General features: G+C 46.1%; 2 protein-coding genes across 2 annotated transcripts in view; both read right to left on the reverse strand.

Annotated features, from left to right (window-relative positions):
• Nucleotides 1-1,092, reverse strand: part of Pou4f1 (POU class 4 homeobox 1) — a 2,225-nt gene extending 1,133 nt beyond the window's left edge. The window contains exons 1-2 of the mRNA XM_055609590.1: nt 970-1,092; nt 7-267 (exon numbers count right to left, since the gene is read on the reverse strand). Of these exons, the coding sequence (XP_055465565.1) occupies nt 7-267; nt 970-1,092 (384 nt within the window). The remainder of the gene's footprint in view (nt 1-6; nt 268-969) is intronic.
• A 9,669-nt stretch (nt 1,093-10,761) lies between these two features.
• Obi1 (ORC ubiquitin ligase 1) overlaps nt 10,762-19,724 on the reverse strand; it is a 49,994-nt gene continuing 41,031 nt past the window's right edge. The window contains exon 6 of the mRNA XM_055610003.1: nt 10,762-13,773. Coding sequence (XP_055465978.1) covers nt 12,231-13,773 — 1,543 coding nt within the window. The 3' untranslated portion in view covers nt 10,762-12,230. The remainder of the gene's footprint in view (nt 13,774-19,724) is intronic.

Here is a 19,724-nt window from a genome sequence, read left to right on the forward strand (position 1 = left end):
GCCGGCCATGAGCGCGAGCGACGGCGACGAGATGTGGTCCAGCAGGTCGCCGGGCTCGAGCGCCTGGTGGTGGTGGTGGTGGTGGTGGTGGTGCGCCAGCGGCACGGTGGACGTGGACGTGCAGGGCACGCTGTTCATCGTGTGGTACGTGGCGTCCGGCTTGAAAGGGTGGCTCTTGCCCTGGGACACCGCGATGTCCACGGCCGCCAGCGCCTCGGCCCGCGCCAGCAGCGTCTCGTCCAGGCTGGCGAAGAGGTTGCTCTGCAGCTGCAGGCGACACAAACCAAACAAAACAAAAAGGGAAAAAAGGAAAGAAAAGGGGGGAGAGACCAAAACAACAAAACCAACCAAACAACAACAACAACAAACAAAAAACCACACAGACCAAACACACGAGCCGGAAAGCACCGGCAAAAGGCAAACACAAAGCGACCAAAATAACAACGGGGGTGGTGGGAAGAGCGGGGTAAACGCAGAAGCGGGGGACGCACGGAGAACAGGCAGGGGGACCAGCAGGGGAGGGCCAGGGCGGCAGCGAAGGGGGCAGAAGGGGACGCGGGAACACATTCCGGGAAAGGGAGCGGGAGACGGAAAGGGGCGAAAAGAAGAAGGGGGGAAAAAAGAAGAAGAAGAAGAAGAAGAAACGGAGATGTAACTCGAAGCTAAGGACCCGCGTCACACACCCGAGCGAGCACACAGACCGCCTCGTGCAGGCGTGAAATGGACAGAGAAAGTGGAGCGAAGTCGGAGCGTCCTGGCCCCGGCTCTCCCCCCTCTGGCCGCGGGCGCCGGACGGAGGCGCGGGCGGCCGGGAGCGCGGCCTGGGGCGCCGGGGGGCACGCGTGCCTCGCCGCGGGAGCCCTCCGTGAAGTCCCGCCCGCGGAAGCGGGGCCCGGGGCCGCGCGCGGCAGCCCCCCGACATGCAGCAGCTCGGAGCGGGGGAGGGGGCCGCGGGCGCGGGGCGCTTACCGGCGGCGTGGGCAGGCAGGCCCGCCGGATGGCCTCGGAGCTGGAGTGCAGCGACGGGTACTTGTGCTCAGGGAGGGTGGGATGCATGGCAAAGTGAGGCTGCTTGCTGTTCATGGACATCATCTTGGCGGCTTGGCATGTAAATCCACAAACACTCGCAAAGTCCGCGGCAAAGTGCGCACGCCGGCTCGCCCGGCCTCCCTGCCGGGGCTGCGGCGGCCGCTCGCCCTGGCCTCGCCGCGGGGCCGCTGCCGCCGCGGGGCCGCCGCCTCGGACCGCGCAGAGCGCCGGCGCGCGGGTCTCGCGGTCCGGCTCCTGCAAGAGCTCTAGCCCGGCGCGCCGACGGGATGCACTCCTCTTACACCTGAGCCCCACTTCTCGCGGCCGGCCCGGGGAGCTCTCGCGAGAGCTCGCGGCCCCGCCGCGCTGACGGACAGCAGCTGTCTTCGCCTGTCTGGCGCGCGCTCCCCCGGCTCCGCGGCGCCGTGCCCCGGCGAGCGCGCGCGTGCTCGTCGAGCCGCGGCCGGCCGGCGGCGGCGGCGCGTGGGAAGCCGCTCTTAGAGTGACCACCCGCCAGGACAGCGCAGGTGATGCACCTGTGGCTGGCCAGGCATGCGCGCTGCACGGCCCACCTTCCCGCCCGCCGGTCCGCAGAGAGCAAAAAGGCCAGCTATTGTCTAAGGGTAGGCACCTCCTGGAGGTACGAGGACAGGATTCGGGCGCTCCTCGACCGTATGCTTCCCCCCCACCCCTGTCGCCTACCCAGAATATATGCGCGTTATCTGGGCACACCTCCACTACCGGGGGCCTAACGAGCTGTTACATAATGTACACAGAGAGGCATTTGTATGTTAAATTATGCCCGCGCATTCCTCTGTATATGGAGAAAAATAACAACACAGAGATGCGACGTGGAAGACGCTGTCTTTATGCTGCAAGAACCTGTTTCTTTCATGGTTTATAAATAGGCTCCTGGAGAATAATAGCCCTGACAGACAGTTGTTTGAAGCAGTCAGACGCTATTGATTTCCACGTAATTTAATTTCTCTGCATACTTTGTTGTTGTTGTGAATATAACTGTGTCAGGCACCACCAGTGACAGTCACTTAGGAGCCAGCATATGCTTTCTACTCGGGGAAGGCTGCTGAAATGAAACTGTGCATTTTTCTTATTGTTTGTCTCCTGTAACAGTGTACAAACTCACTTTTCAAAGCAGCTCTAGGTGATCTGAGGCTTCCAGTCATCAAAAGCGAAAAATAGTTAACAGGGTGTAGCCAGGATCTTTTCCTCTTTGGCCACACACCCACACACACACACACACACACACACACACACACACACACACACACTTTTTTCTCTTTCTTCCTTTTTTTTTTTTTTCTGGAAACTCCAGGAAAAGAAAACCACTTCCGAGAAAAGAGAATAAGACGTTGAAACGAGAACTTTCTTTTGCATCGTTTTGGCTCCTTGTTTGCTGCTGATTTTTTTGGTTGTTTATTTGTTTTTTATTTGCTTGCTTATATTATTTTGCTTTCCTAGGATGCAGAATGAAGCTAACCTATAGGAGATTGTGATTCAAAATATTTAAGTCAGCTTGAAGGTTCTAGTACACTGTCTGGTCCAGCTAATAATAATAATAATAAATAGTGTGTTATCAAGATCTAAGAAGAAGAAATCAATTAACCAACCTGTTATAGTACCCGTATGTAGCAAAAGATCAAGAGCCTCTCTAGGGAGCTTTGGCTCGGGTGTCTAAGTCCCTAAGGAGGCAGTACTTGCCTAGGGTGATAATAAAGGTCCAGATGTTATCACATCTGCTAGCGAGAGAGCCTGAGAGAGGCAAGAAACTGCTTATGGGAAGCAGAGATCAGATAAATAATCTTTCAGGTCACTGGCACACCACGGAGGTCTGCATTCTCACCAAAGGGCAGATCTCATTTCTGCAAACCGAAATCTGCGGCCCAGAAGATTTTATTTTTCCTTTGCTCTAAAGCGAGTGCGTCTTCAGGATACCCACTCATTTATTCAGATTCCAAGAAGAGCCCACAGGCGTCACCGACTTGTTCTCTCTTTTCTTTCCTTTCTGTCCTCCCACCCCCTCCCTTTCTTCTAGCCTGAGAGGGAAGTGAGAAGGATGTTCATTTGCTGGTGCAAGAAGGAGCCACTTCTTCATCCATTACGTGGTTCCCCTGGGAGCACTAAATGCAACTTTATCTCAGCGGGAAATGGACCATGAGCGGGACATCGCTGGAGGGAAAGAGTGAGTCCTGCGGTCCCCAACCCACCGGGTGTCCAGACTTAATCTAATCCTTCCTGACACCCACTCACTGCAGTGGGTCCTTGCGCTCGCTTGCCGGGTTTAAGACAGAACGCCCCGCCTTCTTAGAAGCAAGCTCCAGCAGCCTGGGCTCCACGTCCTTGGGGAAATGTTTGCCTCTAGGGGCCTTAAATGGCTCAGGACAGTCTGAAAGGCAAACAGGGTAGGTTTGTGGCCAGATGGATCCATTGGGTGGGGGCTGGAGGGCACATGCCCTTACCGACTCCAAGCAAACTTCCTTCCATTCACCCTTCTGACCCCATAGACTTATGGGCCAGCAGGATGATGCAGGAGCTAACCATTTCAAGAGCCCCTTACCAATGCACCTCTCTTTGGCAACAGGGTACTTTTCCTTTTCTGAAGAAGGCTTTTCCTTCCCCCTCCCCACTAGAAATTAGGGACTGTGGTCCAATCCAGGGGTCACCCATGCCTTATTTGTTTGCCAACATACTTGTAACATCCAGAGCTTTGTCAAACAATACTAATACTTAGAAAAAGAGGAAGGACCAGTTGGGCAGAGACAAGAGAAAAAGACAGGAGGAATTGGTTCAACAGGCCGAGGCTGGTTGAAGGTTGCAAGATCTGTGAAGGGGTCTCCTGAAGATAAAGCCTGGGGCAGGGTGTGCTTGCCCTAGGCAGAGGCACCCTGGCTCTTTTCACAGTCCCCTGACAAGCTTCATTATCTTCCTTCCTTACCTGTTTGCTCAGCCAGCCATAGTCTGGGCCAGCTTCAGACACTGGAGATAAAAGGAACTCTAATTTATGAGTATCTGGTCTCTAAGAGTTTAAGGTCTGTGAGGACTGGAAGCCACAGGAAGCGGGTATACGTGCTATAGGTACAGCGTGGTGATGACTGTCCAAGGAAAGTACAAAAGGATGCCTGGAGAGCCATCCTGCCCAAGAGTGCACACCCTAAGCTCCACCCCCACCCACCCCCAGGGACACTTCCTTCTGCAGGGTAAAAGCGAAGGGTGGTTAAGTCAGCCTTGGCTCTGCCCTCCCTCCTGTCACGGCTTTGTTTTCCTGGCTTGACAACTGCTGTAACTAGTTGGTCCCTGCCTTTGCTAATGGTGCCCAGTGTGGGTCTGCACCTTGGCATGGGTTCCGGGGCAGTCCACCTCCCCCCCCCCATTTCTTGTTTAATGACCAACACAGATTACACCCCCCCCCATCTCATAAGCTTTGCGTTTTATCAAGAGAGGGGTAATGAAGGCACAGCTATTGATTTCCAAGGAATTTCTGCCCCCAGGGACAGGGACTCTATCATCTGGATCACAGACACATTTCTTTCCCTCATTAATTAATTTTCTCCTCATCCTTTGGCAGCCCTGACTTTATATTTCCTTTGGCGACCAGGGAGCACACTGGTTAGCTAGAGTGAGGACACTTGAGAGGGACCCTGAGCAAGGGCCTGCTCAGTCTGTGGGAGAACTCTCTTTCTCTTGGCTCCACCCTTCACCCAGGAGGATGCGTGGGGCTGCTGCTGCCCATCTGGATGCTGGCTTTTTCCTTTCAAAGGGATGCTGGAAACTGCATTTCCAGTATAGCTTCCACCTCCGTGGCTGCTCTCCAGGAGGTGACAGTGTGTGAGCAGAGGAAAACAGCAGGAAGAGGGTACTTGTGATACAGGTATGGCAGGTGTGGTGGGAGTGGCCCAGGGAAGTACAGATTCATGCAGAATGCAGCTGCAGGCTGTGCTACCCAGCCCCTGGTGGTGAAGGAGGCTGGCTGGTCAAGGCGTTGGGAGTCATGTGTCTGCAGGCACAGGCTAGTTCAAGATGAGTCACTTGTCCAGGCTCAGCGAGAACCCAGCCTTCACGGGCAACTCAAAGGCCCCAGTGCTGCCGCTTCAAAGGCTGGTTCAGCACGGAGTGAAAGGTACAGGCAGAAGGGATATAGGCCTAAGGTAGGGCCTGAGGTTCCCAGTGGAGGAGGAGCTTTGTCAGTTCTAGTCCTTGCTCCCTTGCTCCAACGCTGCCCTGTGGAGGATTGGCATGGTCCCAGGACCGACTCCCCAGGGCAGTAAGAACATCACTCTTAAACTTTCCTCACTGAGTATCCCAGCCTCCATGGGGTTCACACAGTCCTGCCCAGGCCCAGGCCCTACTCAGGTGTCCCTGCACTCAGGACACTACTCCACCTAGTACTAGGCTGTAACCGTGTTCTGCATGGTCCTCGGTGTTGAGGTGTTTAATCTGCATCCAAAGCCAGGACTCCCGGGTTTCCGGGAAGTCACTGTCGTTGCTCTGCCTCCAGCAGCTAGCCTCCCTTGCTCTGCCAGGTCCAGGCTTGAGAGTCACTGGGTTCATCCTGCTCGTTTTCTAAGACTACTTGCTCACACTCAGAATGATCTGTAGGTTGGCCAAGTATTGGGAGGGGTTCTCAAGTAAAACAGTGGTGGTGGTGGGGAGAGAACATCTTTCTCTTTCTTTCTTTCTCTCTTTCTTTCTTTCTTTCTTTTTCTTTCTTTTCTTTTCTTTTCTTTCTCTCTCTTTTTCCTTCTCTTTTCTTCCATCCTTCCTCTTTTCCTTCTTTCCTCTCTTTCTTCTTCCTTTACTTCCTTTTTTTTTTTTTTTTTTTTTTTCCCCTCTCCCCTGGAAGTTTTACTCAAATGCAATGTCCTTTGGGGGACGTACTACTGTAGGTGATCACTCCACCCAAAGATGGCCTTGTGACCTGGGTTCGTCGTCCCAAGTTCATTACGGATCACTCTGTATGACACGCTGTGTACAGATTTGCGTCCATTTCCACCCTAACCTCTCATCAAACCCACCTACCTTACGAAACCCTCCCCGGAGACAGCCGACAAGAGAACACCCCTCTCGGGTGCCCGGCCTCCCTGCCTGTCCGTCAACAGCGTTACAGTTGCAGGCCTAACGGTCGCTGTCGTCCGCTTAACAAGGTCAACGGCCCCTGTGATTTAGGGCCCTGAAGAGCAGAGGCTCCCCAGCTCCGGCTGCGCCCTGCGAGTCCCGGGGCTGGAGGAGCGCGCCTCTCAGAGAAGGAGCGTCCAGGTCCCCCGGTTCAAATAACGACAAACAAACTTGTCCACAGGTACGTCGGCCCCTGACCCCGCGCGACACGATGCGAGTTCTGTCGCCTTTCCGAGCCAGGCAGCCGCACCGCCGGCCGCTGGGTCCCGGACGCAAACTGGCCCTGCTTTCCGGGCGCGTTACCGCCGAGGACCGGCCGTTCCGCCCGAGGGACTGAGGATGCAGGAGGGCGCGCCCGCCGACCTCCGCTGGCTCCCCTCGGCCTCCGGGAGCTGGATCCCTCGAGGGTCTGGAAGCCGAGGAGGAAACCGCGAGGCGGCCAGTCCGAGGCCGGGCGTGCGGAGCTGGGTCCTGTCGCCCGGCTCCACCGCTCGCCGGCGCCGCCGCCAGCCGCCCCTCCTTCCCGCCGCCCGCACAAATCAAAGCCCCTTGCGAGGGACTGGGAAATAGTTGCCTTGTCATGTAACACATTGCCCTGATTTATTATAAAATTTTAACGAAATCATGCATATTTTAACAGCCTTTAATCACTGCATGAAAATTTAATTCATGGACTGTAGCGCGTTTAAATAAATGAAGTGTTAATTCATTAGGATTAATTAATTTGTTAAAGGATTGTGTGCAAGGTTAAGGTGGAAAGAAAACTCTTTGTTGGTTTCGCGTCTTAATCGCCAGGTTTCGAGAGTGATAATAAAATGAAAGGAAACCGCAGACCCGGCTGCTGGAATGCGGGCGGCCTGGGAAGGACCAGAGGAGAGCGCCCTCCCGAGCGCGGGAAACTTGGGCTGGCGGGATCCGGCGGGTGGGTCCTCCCAAGTGACCTCGGGAAGGGGGGGGGCTTGAACAGAGGCGAAGCTGGCCGGACTCCCGAACGGCTGAGTTCGGGAGGCTCCGAGGTGGGGAAGGGGACTGAGCTGCTGCGGGTGGGCCAGACCCTGCCTCCTCACCCTAAACACCAGGACGAACTTCCCCAAGGCCCCGGAGGGCCCGGCCTCGGCTTAATGGACAGCAGATAGGCCGCCCCACCATCTCTGAAACCTTCCAGCGCCTGGGGAGCCGCCGTCTCGCCACCAGGCCGCCGGTTCAAGCGGCTGGAGCGAGACCCAGAGTCCCTGGGGCTTCTGAAAAGAGGCGGAGCAAAGCTCCACTTGAGAGCTGTGGCCGGAGGAATACCGGAAACCCTTTGTCGTTAGGAGCCTGGACTTCAGTACCTCTCCCAACAAGGCCGCTCCAGTGCACGCAGACACGCAGAAGAGAGGCCCTCTTCAGCGACCAACTCGTTTATGTTTCAAGACTTTAAGGGAAAAACGCCTCTGCGAAGCTTCCAGACTTCCTCACTGTTCACCTACGTAGTAAGAATCAAATTCTACGTAGTAAGAATCAAATGTCCCAAAGAGAGGGACAATTCCACCCTCTCTTCTTACACTTAAGTTTTGGCAAATGACTGAGGCAAACCTTTGCCCTTTGGAGAATGGGTCTTTGTATCCTAACAAACACAAAATGCCCTCAGGTCCACACAAACGTTTAATCCAACCAAAGGGCCTGCTGCCCCCTAATGCAATACCGAAAGCCTTATCTGAAAAAGAGGAAGTGCTTCAAGTCAAGGTGTTCTAGATTGCCTCAGTCACATCAGACTGAGTTCATCCTCGCTGTGCTCCAGATGGATTCTTAAATCTACACCTTAATAGATGCTTCCTCGATGTGAGTAGGGTTCCGAGAATTAGGCAATAAATGTTCACTCTGCACTCTGAGATCATTGCTTAAAAGGTTTTCTCTGCCAAGTATTATTAAGGGGATCGGGTTACATTGTGATAGGCAAGGGCTGCTTCACAGGACTCCCACAGATAGCGATGAAAAACCTTCCATGAGGCTTTGGGAAACGTTGCTAGGCTAACAGGCTGCACACCATGAGCTGTTGATTTCAATTTTATACTCTCTACGTACATACCATTCACAGGCACAGAATGAGGGAGAACATCTCCTGTATGTATTGCATTTTTAATAACTAGAGACCATCCGGTGTGTAGAAACAATAAGGTCCTGAAACATAACATAGCTCAAGACCAAGGTCTTCTCTTGTTCAACGATACCTTTGTTTTAAGCCAACACAGCTACCAAAGAAAGGGAAAGTAATTCAGATGTGAAACTAGGGGGTTGTGTATGTTAGCTAATTCAATAAAGCAGAAGACTTAACTTTTAGATGGGATGAAGGTTTTTCAGTTAAGAGGACTAACTATATTTTCATGACAAGAAGCCTCTAAGATCTTTAGAGAGCTATGTAGACATAGCTTTTTAAAAACTTGAATTGTCCTCATCAAGTTTATTTGAGCAAGTGGACCTTTTCCCAATATAGCTTGAGTGGAATGAAGCAGTAGGGACGGCTTAGTTCATAAATATATCAGTTAATGTGAACTTTTTAAAGCACTGTGTGCTAAACGGCTGTGCCACCGAACATCCCAACTCAAACCTTCAAATTTTACAGTGGTATACTCATGCTGCCTTGAGCTTTAGACTCAGGAAGACAGGCAGGAACCGAATGCTACTTAGAAACAAATACTCCCAAGACGCTTTAAAAAGAATCATTGAGAAATTCCAAATACATCCCTTTTTTGTACAAATGCAGACAGAGAAGATAGCCACCTTTGTAGCTGGACAGCCAGCTCCAAGCTACGGTTCCATAGCATTCCAGCAGTGTGGTTTTCCACAAATTGGAAGTTTTGAAAGTGGATTATATGAAATAGAGGCTAGAAAAATATTTTGGTTTCAAGGTTTTTTGTTTTGTTTTGTTTTTTAATGAGTTAGAATCTTGTGTACCCGAGGCTTTTAACTTGGTATGCAATTGAACTTAAAAAAATATTACTTTAATGTTTGTGGTCGTTTGGCCCGTGTTTGCCCATGCACCACCTGCATACCTGTACCCTCAGAGGCCAGAAGAGGGTGTCCCTCCTCCCGGGTGATCCCTTAGAACTGGAGTTAGTTCTGAGTCGCCATATGGGTGCAGGGAATGGAGATCTTCTGGAAGAGCAGCTAGTGTTCTTAATCACTGAGCTCTCTGTCCTGCCTTGGAACTAGTATCATCTAGGTTTTGCCTCAAAACTGCTGGGATCAACAGGTGTGTTCTACCACATAGGGTTTATGCAGTGCTGGGGATGAAACACAAGCCACTGGCCACGTCAGAAAAGGACTTTACCAACTAAGCTACGCCCCAACCTGTTTTGTTTGGAACAGACATGGTATGCGTATTTAAAAATCTGAGAAGCTACCTATCTATTATGAGATCTGATACCAGGAGTAAGGAAGAATGAAAAGTCAAATCCTATACAATTATGCCCACTAGCTGAGGAATGGCATGGGTTTTAATTATGCACTCGTTTTTTGTTTTCGGGAGGAAGGATGCTCCTCCAGAAGGGCAAAGGTAAGCAGCTAAGAAATAGTCTGACACGGCTGGGGTACATAGTTAATAAAATGTAACTGATAAGAAAAAAATAAAATACGAAAAAAAAAAAATAGTCTGGCCCAAGGAGGGCATACTCACCCATGCTGGTCACTGATGAACCAGGCTACAGATTTCAATTTCCATGCCATAATGATACACATTTTGATTTAAAAAAAATTCAGTCTTGATTGTGGAATTTGTGGTTAATTCCTTTGTCATGGCACACTTAGTTAGGCTTATACAAGAAAAGAAATAGACATTGCTTGCAGTTTTGCAGGCTAGGAAGTTTACAATCAAGGCAACAGAAGATACAGCTTTTGGTGTGTGCCTATTCTCTACTGCAGGATGGTGGCCACTAACTATGTCTGCAAGAGGCAAGCTAGTGCCCTCTCCTTTGCTTGCAAAGTCATTAGCCCCACCCTTTTATGACAATCACTTCCCAATGGTACCACCTCTTAACGCCATTACCTGGGGACTGGATTTCAATAGATCTAGTTGGGGGGAAATTTAGACCATAATACTCACATTTACCAAGACAAAGTCCCCTTAATTTCTACATGAATTCCTCATGTATAACCATATCATCAAGGATATCTAAATTGCCACTAGGTCTGAAAATATCCATTAATTTTACCACGGCAAAAGACCGAATTATTGGAAAATATGTATGATAAAACAAAGACAACTCTGTCATCTTTCCCCAGCTTGGTTATTATTACTTCTAAAAGAAGAGAGCATGATTCTTTAGATCATAAAAATGATTTGTTGTATTTTTTATGGTTTCATCAAATTCTCCAAGTCTATTATAACAAGGGTCAGCAAATTCTTAGGTAAAAGGGCAGACAGTACATATTTTAGGTTGTGTGAGTCAAAGTTGCTGTGGCAAGTACTCAGCTCTCCTGTTCTTGTCAAAGGCAGACACTTCAACTGTTTCAGTAAGAGTTTAGACACACAATTTGACTTCCATGTTTTATGGTATTAAGTACTTTTTAATATAAAAAACAAGGGAACATTACAAAACTTTTTTGTTATTGTTTTCTTCTAGGTGCAGGGTATGGGTGCAGCTGCATCTGGCCTAGAGCATGGCCTAGTGTCTCCAAGGTCCTGGGCCTCTATGCTGAAACGCAAACAGGTGCAGAGTACCGGAGTTGATCAACTGCTATAAAATAAGTTGAAAATAGTATTCGAGGTCTTTAGAGGCTGATTCATTAGCCAAGATGACACCAAAGACATGCAGTGCATATGGTATCTTTTATTCAATTCACATAAAAAAGCATGCAGTGTTAAGATAAGACAATACACGTAAAATGCTCAGTGCACATTAGATAAACAAGTTATTAGCATACAGACTCATTTTGACAGCTTAGATTGGCACACCAAGCATGTTTAAAATAATGTACTTTTTACAGCCTAAACTAAAAGTTGTGCTTAGCTTACATATTCCCACTCCCACTTGTTACTTTTCATGAAAAATGTCCTACATAATAGATATTGATTAGCCAATAAGAACTTCCTTTTTCTCTGGAGGGAGAATGGAAGAGGCGAAAAGGCTCCCACAGTGAGCAGTGGCATGCAAACAAGAACTTTAACACACAAAGGGCTCCCTGTAACACAATGGATCAGAAACCTAAAAGACTGGTTTTCTATCTACACATCTGGAAAATAAAGCTAGGATGTTTACTAAACCCATGTTACATGTTACTCTAACCCCAACAGACCAGTGCCTGCCTTCCAATACATAATGATCTCTAACTTCACACACACACACACACACACACACACACACACACACACACACGCTCAAAGATGAGCAAACAGAAACTACCTGGAATAGTATATTCATTCAAAAAACATGTTTTATACTAGCAGAGTATTTTCACTCATACACATTCTCTCACACACACACGAGTGTACATTTAAGGGTATGCATGCGGGCAGAGACAAGAATGGATAGATCACAATGTAACAAACTGTAAACATCTATATAAAACCTAAGAAAATGTCAGTGACTACCCTAAGGTCAGAGTGCCATTTCTCCAGCATGGCCTTCATAATAGGTATAAATGCCATAAATAAGAAGGGACATACAAAATCATTTCTGCTCTTGAAATAGCTTTAGAGAGCAGTACAGATAATACCAAAAGTTCTAAGAAACACAAGTTCTGAAGACAGTTGAGGCTTAACCGGCCACCATATCTAACAGTTAAATAAGATCTGAGAAAACAACATACAGTCAATCCAGGTACATGTAACACTCATCGAAAACAAAACAACAAACAACACAGAGATAAATCACACCCTTCTCCTAACCTCCCTAGTGAAAAAAGATAACCACATGAAAATGAAAGGCCAAAGTTTCTTCAAGATGAAGTATCCTGGAGACAGATAAGTCTGGCTTGACACTTAACTGGAGATTATCAGTTCACGACTGTGTAGAACCTTCAGGAAGTGACTACAGTACATTAAAGACACCCACACCCCTTTCAGTATGAAGCCACAGAGGACATCTGCTGAGTCAGCTTTTGGTTGCTTTAGATGGGCTGGCGTTGGACAGGCTGCTCTGTATCTTTCTTTTTGTTGACTGATTCACACTCTTAATCCTCTTTTCAGGCGCAAAGGCAGTAGACCAGGGAGACTGAAGGGGGCTGTGGAGGCTCTGCATCTCTGAAGACATCTTAAATAAGGACGATCCAAACCTCTGATCCTCAAATAGTCCTTGGGAACCGCTTAACAGAACACCCTGGGAAAACTCTGTCTGAAACAGACAGCTTTGGGGTTTGACTTCCCCAGTTCCTGAATGAGAGGTGGGATGGAGGGAAAAATCATCACTCATCTCTTGGTCAGATGGAGAGAGAAGAAAAAAGGAGGTGGGTTTCCACTCACTTGCATTTTCTAACCGGTCAGTAGTAAGAACATTTTTTGAAAGATTCACTTTAGTTCCTTCTTCCAACTTGTCAGATTCCTCAAGAAACTCCCTGCCTTGAGGCGACTTTGAGGAGCCCTCCAGCTCCACTGATTTAAAACCGTTACTACAAGGGCTCTTGCTGTTGTCTGACTCTGACATCATGGAATCCAGCTCAGAGATTTTGTCAAGATAAGCAGCGTCCATGGACGCCTCACTGGATGTTCTTGTCCGGTTCATTTCAAGAGAGCGAATACAATTTAGTCTCTTGGACAGGCACAATCCTGACTTCTCACTCAATTTTGAAGGTATTTCCCCAACAGAATTTGCTATTGTGTTCCCCTCAGAACTGTCAAAATCCAAGCTTTGGGCATAGCTGGTGGAGCAACAATCCCAAAATCCTGTCTTGGGGGAAGCAAAGCAGTCTGATTTCTTCTCATTTTCACTTCTACTTATATCATCCTCTGAAGAATTGTTATTACAGGCATTTGGAGAATCACAAAAATCATCAAACACCAGTTTTCTGAGATGGTTTGCATGCTTTTTAGAACTCCCTGCTTTGATTACAGGGTTGTCTCTGTTTTCTGGAGTGTTTAGCTGAAGACAGCTCAGTGACAAAGGAGTGCAAGGAGCTGGGAGATCATACAGCTCCTCCTCTTTGTAAGGCGCACAGTCACTTGGCTTCCCCCACTCTCTTTCCAAGTAAGCATCCATTGGTGTCTCTCTCACAGCTAGAAGCATTTCTGTAGGCTTGGGGTATCTATCTTTGCTTTTGGAACAGTTTGATTCAGTCCTGATGGTGCTTTCCTGTCTGGCAGAACTGGTGTCAGTGAGTCTGCTGCTGGAAGGTGTTGCCAGGTGAGAAGCCGAACTGGAGGTGGCTGAGGCAGCCTGCTTTCTGGTACTGTCACTCTGATTCTTTGATGCCACACCCTCGTCACTGCCTTTGGGCCCACTGCCATCTGCAGAGGGTGCCCTCTTGCAAAGAGCATCCATATCTTCCTTTGCCTCATCTAAATGTTTCAATTGTGTTACTTGAGACTCTAGTTCTTCTATATATTTATCACTTCGTTCTAGAGCTTTCTTGAGGCGATTGGTTTCACGTTCATACTGTTCTACTTTGGACTGAAGAGCAGCAACTGTAAACCTTCCAAACCTGAAAAGAATGAAAGGATGGTTAATGCTATAGCCCAGACTGTTTTCTTTGCAAAATTTAAGTATAAACTCTCCCAACCCACATAACAGTGACAGTTCCAATCATATAACAGTGACATTTCAGAACACTTACTGAATAGGACAAAAGCAATGCTAGTGTAGTACCTTCAAAAAAGTGATTACACTTTTTTCAATAATGTGTAATAATGAGCACATAACAGAAAAAAAACCTATTAAGACATTTTAGTGGTGAGACTAATGTTTGAGACAAAGGCAGAAAGCTGCTGCTGATTTCCTTTCCAAGAGCTAGCTATCAATCCAGCTCACATATGCATGAAGAGTTATCCCCTAAAACAATGGCAAAGATTTATGATAACATTTGAACAGTGGTCCACATCTTGAAATATTTACATTCAATCATTTTCCTATCGTACAGCAGTGTTTTACAATACATTTCTTATACAATGTCACCTTGTCAAACATAAAATGTCAATTTGAAATTCAGAAATCCTAGACGTCTCAGGAGGGGAGGTTTTAAATACTTATTTGGACCTTTTCAATTATAGTCACTGTTGATATGAAGCTTTTTTTCTTGGCCTTTCTCAACACTAGGCTTTAATTTATTTCAGCTCTCCTTATTTTCGGCATTTTACAACTGTGTGGGACATCAATCTCATTTTTTCCAACTTTGAAATACGAAGTCAGTGCTTGTGGTTCCAACATACTACACATAAAAACATTTTTATACTTTCCGAAAAGGAATATTTGAAAGTAACAAGGAAGAACATCAAAAATTCACTCTTTACCTGGTACTATCTTTTTTCCATTATTCCATCAAGAATGGGCACTAGGTTCCGTTGAGAAAACAATTTTCGAGCAGCTAGTACAGGTTAGAAGTAAATCTGGGGCTGTAGCCCTAGACTTAGTAAGACTATTCCAGCTCCTTAATTCTCACTGGAAACTGTTTACACAGGCTATCATGAAAAATCCCTCCACTTCCTTACACTTCTTCAGAGCTTTAGTCATCTTCTTGTTAACTTCCATACTAACCAACCTCTAAGAATTTGGGGGCTGTCTGTTTGCAGGAAGCTATTTGAGAAGGTATCTTCTAAGAACTGCTCTTTTGTCTTCCCTTTCTTCCTAATTGCAAAAATAACTAAAACTAAGAAAATGGATCAGCATTAAGGAAATGGCACAAGAAGCCAACGGCAACTGTACCTTGTACACCCATGGTTATAGACAGTCACCCAATGCCTGTCACCTCCTAAACCCCTTGCCCACTTTCTCTCCAGCATAGCACTGCTTTCTTGCTACTGACAGAAAAAATCCAAGAGCAAAGGTAAATATAGAATCATCACATCTCAGGATAGAAAGGGCTTTAAAAGATGCGACTGCTGAATATTGATCTGCTCACTGCAATTAACTCAACTCCCAGAGCACACTGCCTTCAACTTCTAAAACGCAAGACAAAAGCAAGAGACATAACAGAAACAAAAACTAGAGGAACAAACGTCTTCATCTTAAAACAACGTTTGCTACTATACGCATTTGGTTAAGTAACGGCAGAGTTTTTGTTAAAAAAATATTTGGCTTCTAAATATAGTTGATGGCAGAGCTGTTGTTCTGCAAGAGAACTTTAGAAAGGTGGCCAAAAATCATAGTGCATTCTGCAAACATGTTTGTGAGTTCCTGATTGAACCTACTCTTGCATAATCAATTAACCTGCATGTTTTTAAATGGAAAAACTGTGTAGCATGTTTATTTAATGCAAAGAGCAAAAGTGACAGCCTTATATTTATCCACAGAAATTCTTTTTTTTTAAGTACAGACTTTAAAAACACAGGTATCTTCCCATGAAAAACCCAAATGCTTTAAAATTGAATAATGCCATCAGAAAGCATATCAGATGCTACCAAAGGATGTCACTGGGAACTAATGATAAACAAGAAATGCTTTCACATATGTATCTGTGTTACAGACTTTTTTGTGTGCCGTGTAGAGGTCAAAGAAGGATGCCAAGTGCCCTGTATTTCTGCCTTATTGCTTGACATAGGGTCTCTCAAGTGAAGCTTTTCTGGCCAGACTAGCCAACAAGCTGCAATGGGCCTCCTGTCCCCTTTCCAACAGCAGTGTATGTGTCCAGGCATGGCTTTCTGTGTGTGACAGAAAGGATCCATACTCGGATCCTCCCTCTTGTGCTGTGAGAGCTCTTACTCACGGGGCTGTCTCCCCAGCACCCCTTCTCTCCCCCTCAATTATATTTTTAAAAGAAGTAGCAGAGATTCTGAGTTGAAGTCAGTGATATTCCTAGTCATATTTTTTGTATCATTTTGGAGTGAAAGCTAAAGTGCCATGAAAACTAACCGACATCGGCATCAGAACATATATTAAGAAGGACAAGCAAAGCACAACTCATTTTTAAAAAGTTAGACTGTTTTCTAAAAGGTCAATGATTCCAGATCTCTAACGTTCCATTTTAACACTTCACACAAATTTCTAATACTGAGTGAATGGAACTTTTTGACCATGCTAATGGGCACACTGACAGAAATGTATAGTCCAAACCATGGGAGCTGACTTGTCTTCTGACTCCTCTATTACAGTCGATGTGCAGGAGGGTAGGGGCCCTCGAAGTCTACATCACTGCTACACTGTTAGAACCACTCCTGATACAGGGCAGTCCTTTGCTAAATATAGCAGATATATCAGCCCCCTACTTTAAGCTACGTTAGTTTGAGCATTAAGGCAAAGCCTACACTACAGGATGAACAAACTAAATCCTCTGTCCTTTTATGTGCATGTATTATGATAGTCACTACATTATTAAACCAAATACATTCCATACATTTGACTTCTTTTTTTGATTTACAATAAGGAAAGCAATGGAGTGGCATATAGCTTTTTATTACAGACTTTACACAACACAGCCTCTTAATTACAGGCTTAATTACACTTACAGCTTCACCCAGCAAGCTTTCCTTTTCCTTGAGTAAAAGACTCTGAATAGATGAGTTTTTTTGACCTAGGAGTCAGGGAAATTTTAGTGATTTCAAGATACTTTTATTAAATTTAGCAAAAGGTAAGCTATCACACGGAAATAACAACTAATCATACACATATAATGGCATGCTTCCACGAAATAAGACAACAAACACAAGAGCTTATTTATCTTTTGGTTTTAATACTCTCTTATTTTTCCTAATTCCAGATATTTCCAGAGTGCATAACATTAAATGAAGCAATGCCAAGGCAGGCCAGAGGGATTTCCAAGTATCATTTAACATTACTTCCTTTTCCTGAGCAAATTTCAAAATGGTGCATTTTTATAAACATTCCATTAGAGACCAAAAAGCTTTGATTTTCAAAGTAGCAGTGATGGCCAAAGGCTTCATTATGCCAGAGAAACACTGTGAACAGTTTGTGAGCTGATATTGGAAATACATTTGCCAGAATCTAGAGATGTGTACAGGACTTTTGAGCCTGCCAATATCAACTGAAGTATACATTCTGGATGAGAAAAAAAGGATACAGAAGCAAAAACCTGCTCCTGCCCCTGCTAGAATAAAAAAAAAAAAGGTCTTATTAATTTGACCCTTTTTTGAACATTTATTTTTTCCTTTTAAAATGATTTATTGAGGATAGCATATACAAGTATTTACATTATTCTTCCCCTTCTTTTCTTCGCTCTAATTCCTGTCATGTACTCCTGACTCTTCAAATCTGTGGCATCTTATCCTTTGGTTATTTATATGTGTGTGTAAGTTTATAAACACAGTCTTCTGAAGTCATTCAGCATTCTCATGTGTTTGGGGCTGACCTCTTGGGATTAGCTAACCTCTTGGGATTAGCTAATGAACCAAGGGCTTCTCCCTGGAGAGGACTGACTCTCCTTCTCCCAGCAGCCTTCAATTGCCTGGAGTTCTTATTCTTCTAGAGGTCAAGTCCTGTGAGACTCTTCCTTTCATGTTGGCATTTCAATTGGTAGTGTCCATCTTTTAAGTTCTTGTTTAGGCAAACATACTGTTGAGATTCTGGGGAGTATTCTCCCTGTTACACATAGGAGATACTATCTCACAACAGACATGACAACTACATTAAGAAAACAACGCCAACAACACATAGTTCTTAAGACCACTCCCCCCCACACAGCTTTTCATTAAAAAAGGAACAAATGTGCTTTAGAGAGACCAGAAGAAAACAAAGAAGGCAAGAATAATTATTAGAACCTAGCATCTGAATAACTATGTTTCAGCATCTATGTAATTAGCTAGTTTAGAAACTGATGCCTTTTCCTTCTCAACCCCAGTTAAAGGTCTAACTACAATCAGCAAGGGGGACTGACAAGACTACCAAAGACATCCGAAGGGCGTTCTTCCTACAGAATGTTTCATCGTATTGTTTATTTTGAATGTGTGTACCTGCATGTGTACACGTAGGCACATGTGCTCCCACCGCAGCATGAATGTGGGAGTCAGAGGGCAAAGTTTGCAGTTAGCTCTCCCTTTAGTTGCAAAGCTTGGCAGTAGGTATCTTTAAATGCTGCGCTATCCTGAGCACGGCATTCTTGAGGAACAAGGCTTCCCTTTTGCCTCCTCCAAATGTATTGACGAGTAAGTCATCAGGCTTGAGATACACACCAGGCACCATCATGCTTGCAGAAGAACCTCTGACTTCCTATTTTTTTCCTTACCTACTTACTGACCTAGGTAACGGAAACAGTGTGAAAGCACTCTGAGTCTGGACTGTTTTTTGTGGTGTGGCCCATCTGACAACTTTCGGTGCTATTAAGCGTTAAGGTAGGCATATCAAAGTCTATTTCAGAATGCTTCTTTTAAAATCCACATGACTTTGGAAAAAGGGGCCAAATAATAGAGAGCCTAGAGTCAGTGCACAACTAACTCCAAATACCTCAAAAAGATTATGCAGGCTTTCTTGCTAGGGGATGGCAAGATCAGATGATACTCCCTTAAGAGAGTTCTCTCTGTCATGAACTTGGTTGCCTGATCTTTGATCACTTGCCTCTCACGATGCAGTCTTGCCAGGCCACAGTGGAAGGGGATCCGGGCAGCCCTGATGAGACTTAACAAGCTATGGGCAGATGGCTTGTTAAGAGAAGGAGAACTCACCCTTTCAGTGGACTAGTGGAAGGGGATAGGGGGGAAGAGGGAAGCAGGGTAGGACTGGGGGAGTTGAGGGAGGGGGCTGCAATAAGGATATATAATGAATAAATTATGAAAAAAAGAAAGTTCTTTACAACTTATAATTAAATGTCCAATCTTGTACAGATTGCTCTACTGTGTTGTTAAACGTCTTTGTAGAGCTCTTGAGGTCTTTTTACTTCTGGTAAACTTGTCCTACCATCTCGGTAATAACAAGCATAAGAGGAAGTGTCTGTGACCTGGAATCTTGGCATAACAAGGAAATGTTGCCTTTGGAGCATCAGGCTGATGCTGAAGCATTGAGGACAAACCAACAAAGGCAAAGCAAAAGGGAAGACTGAGAATGTTTGGAGAAAGATGTATTCAGGGTAAAGCTTCAAGACTGCCGACAACGACAACCTGTTCCCTAGTATGACTCCTGGCAACTTGCAGAAAAAGATTTTATAGATTTGCCATGTTAAGGATTTTTCTTTTGTACCTTCAGTTTCAAATCTTCTTAGAGATCAGTATTTCCTGGGCTGGCAAGAGGGTTCTGCAGGTAAAGGTGCTTGCTGCCATGCCTGATGATGATCTGAGTTCAATCTTAGAAACTCAGGTGGTGAAAGGAGAGAACTGATTCAAGCAAGTTGTTCTCTGACTGCCAAACATGCCGCACATGGAATGCAAGCACCATATCCTCACACCATACATACACACTTGCACAAAATCAACAACTAAATATGAACAGGAAGGAAGGAAGGAAGGAAGGAAGGAAGGAAGGAAGGAAGGAAGGAAGGAAGGAAGGAAGGAAGGA

This window comes from Psammomys obesus, unplaced genomic scaffold (genome assembly GCF_907164565.1).
Source record: "Psammomys obesus unplaced genomic scaffold, mPsaObe1.curated_primary_1811, whole genome shotgun sequence".
NCBI lineage: Eukaryota > Metazoa > Chordata > Mammalia > Rodentia > Muridae > Psammomys > Psammomys obesus.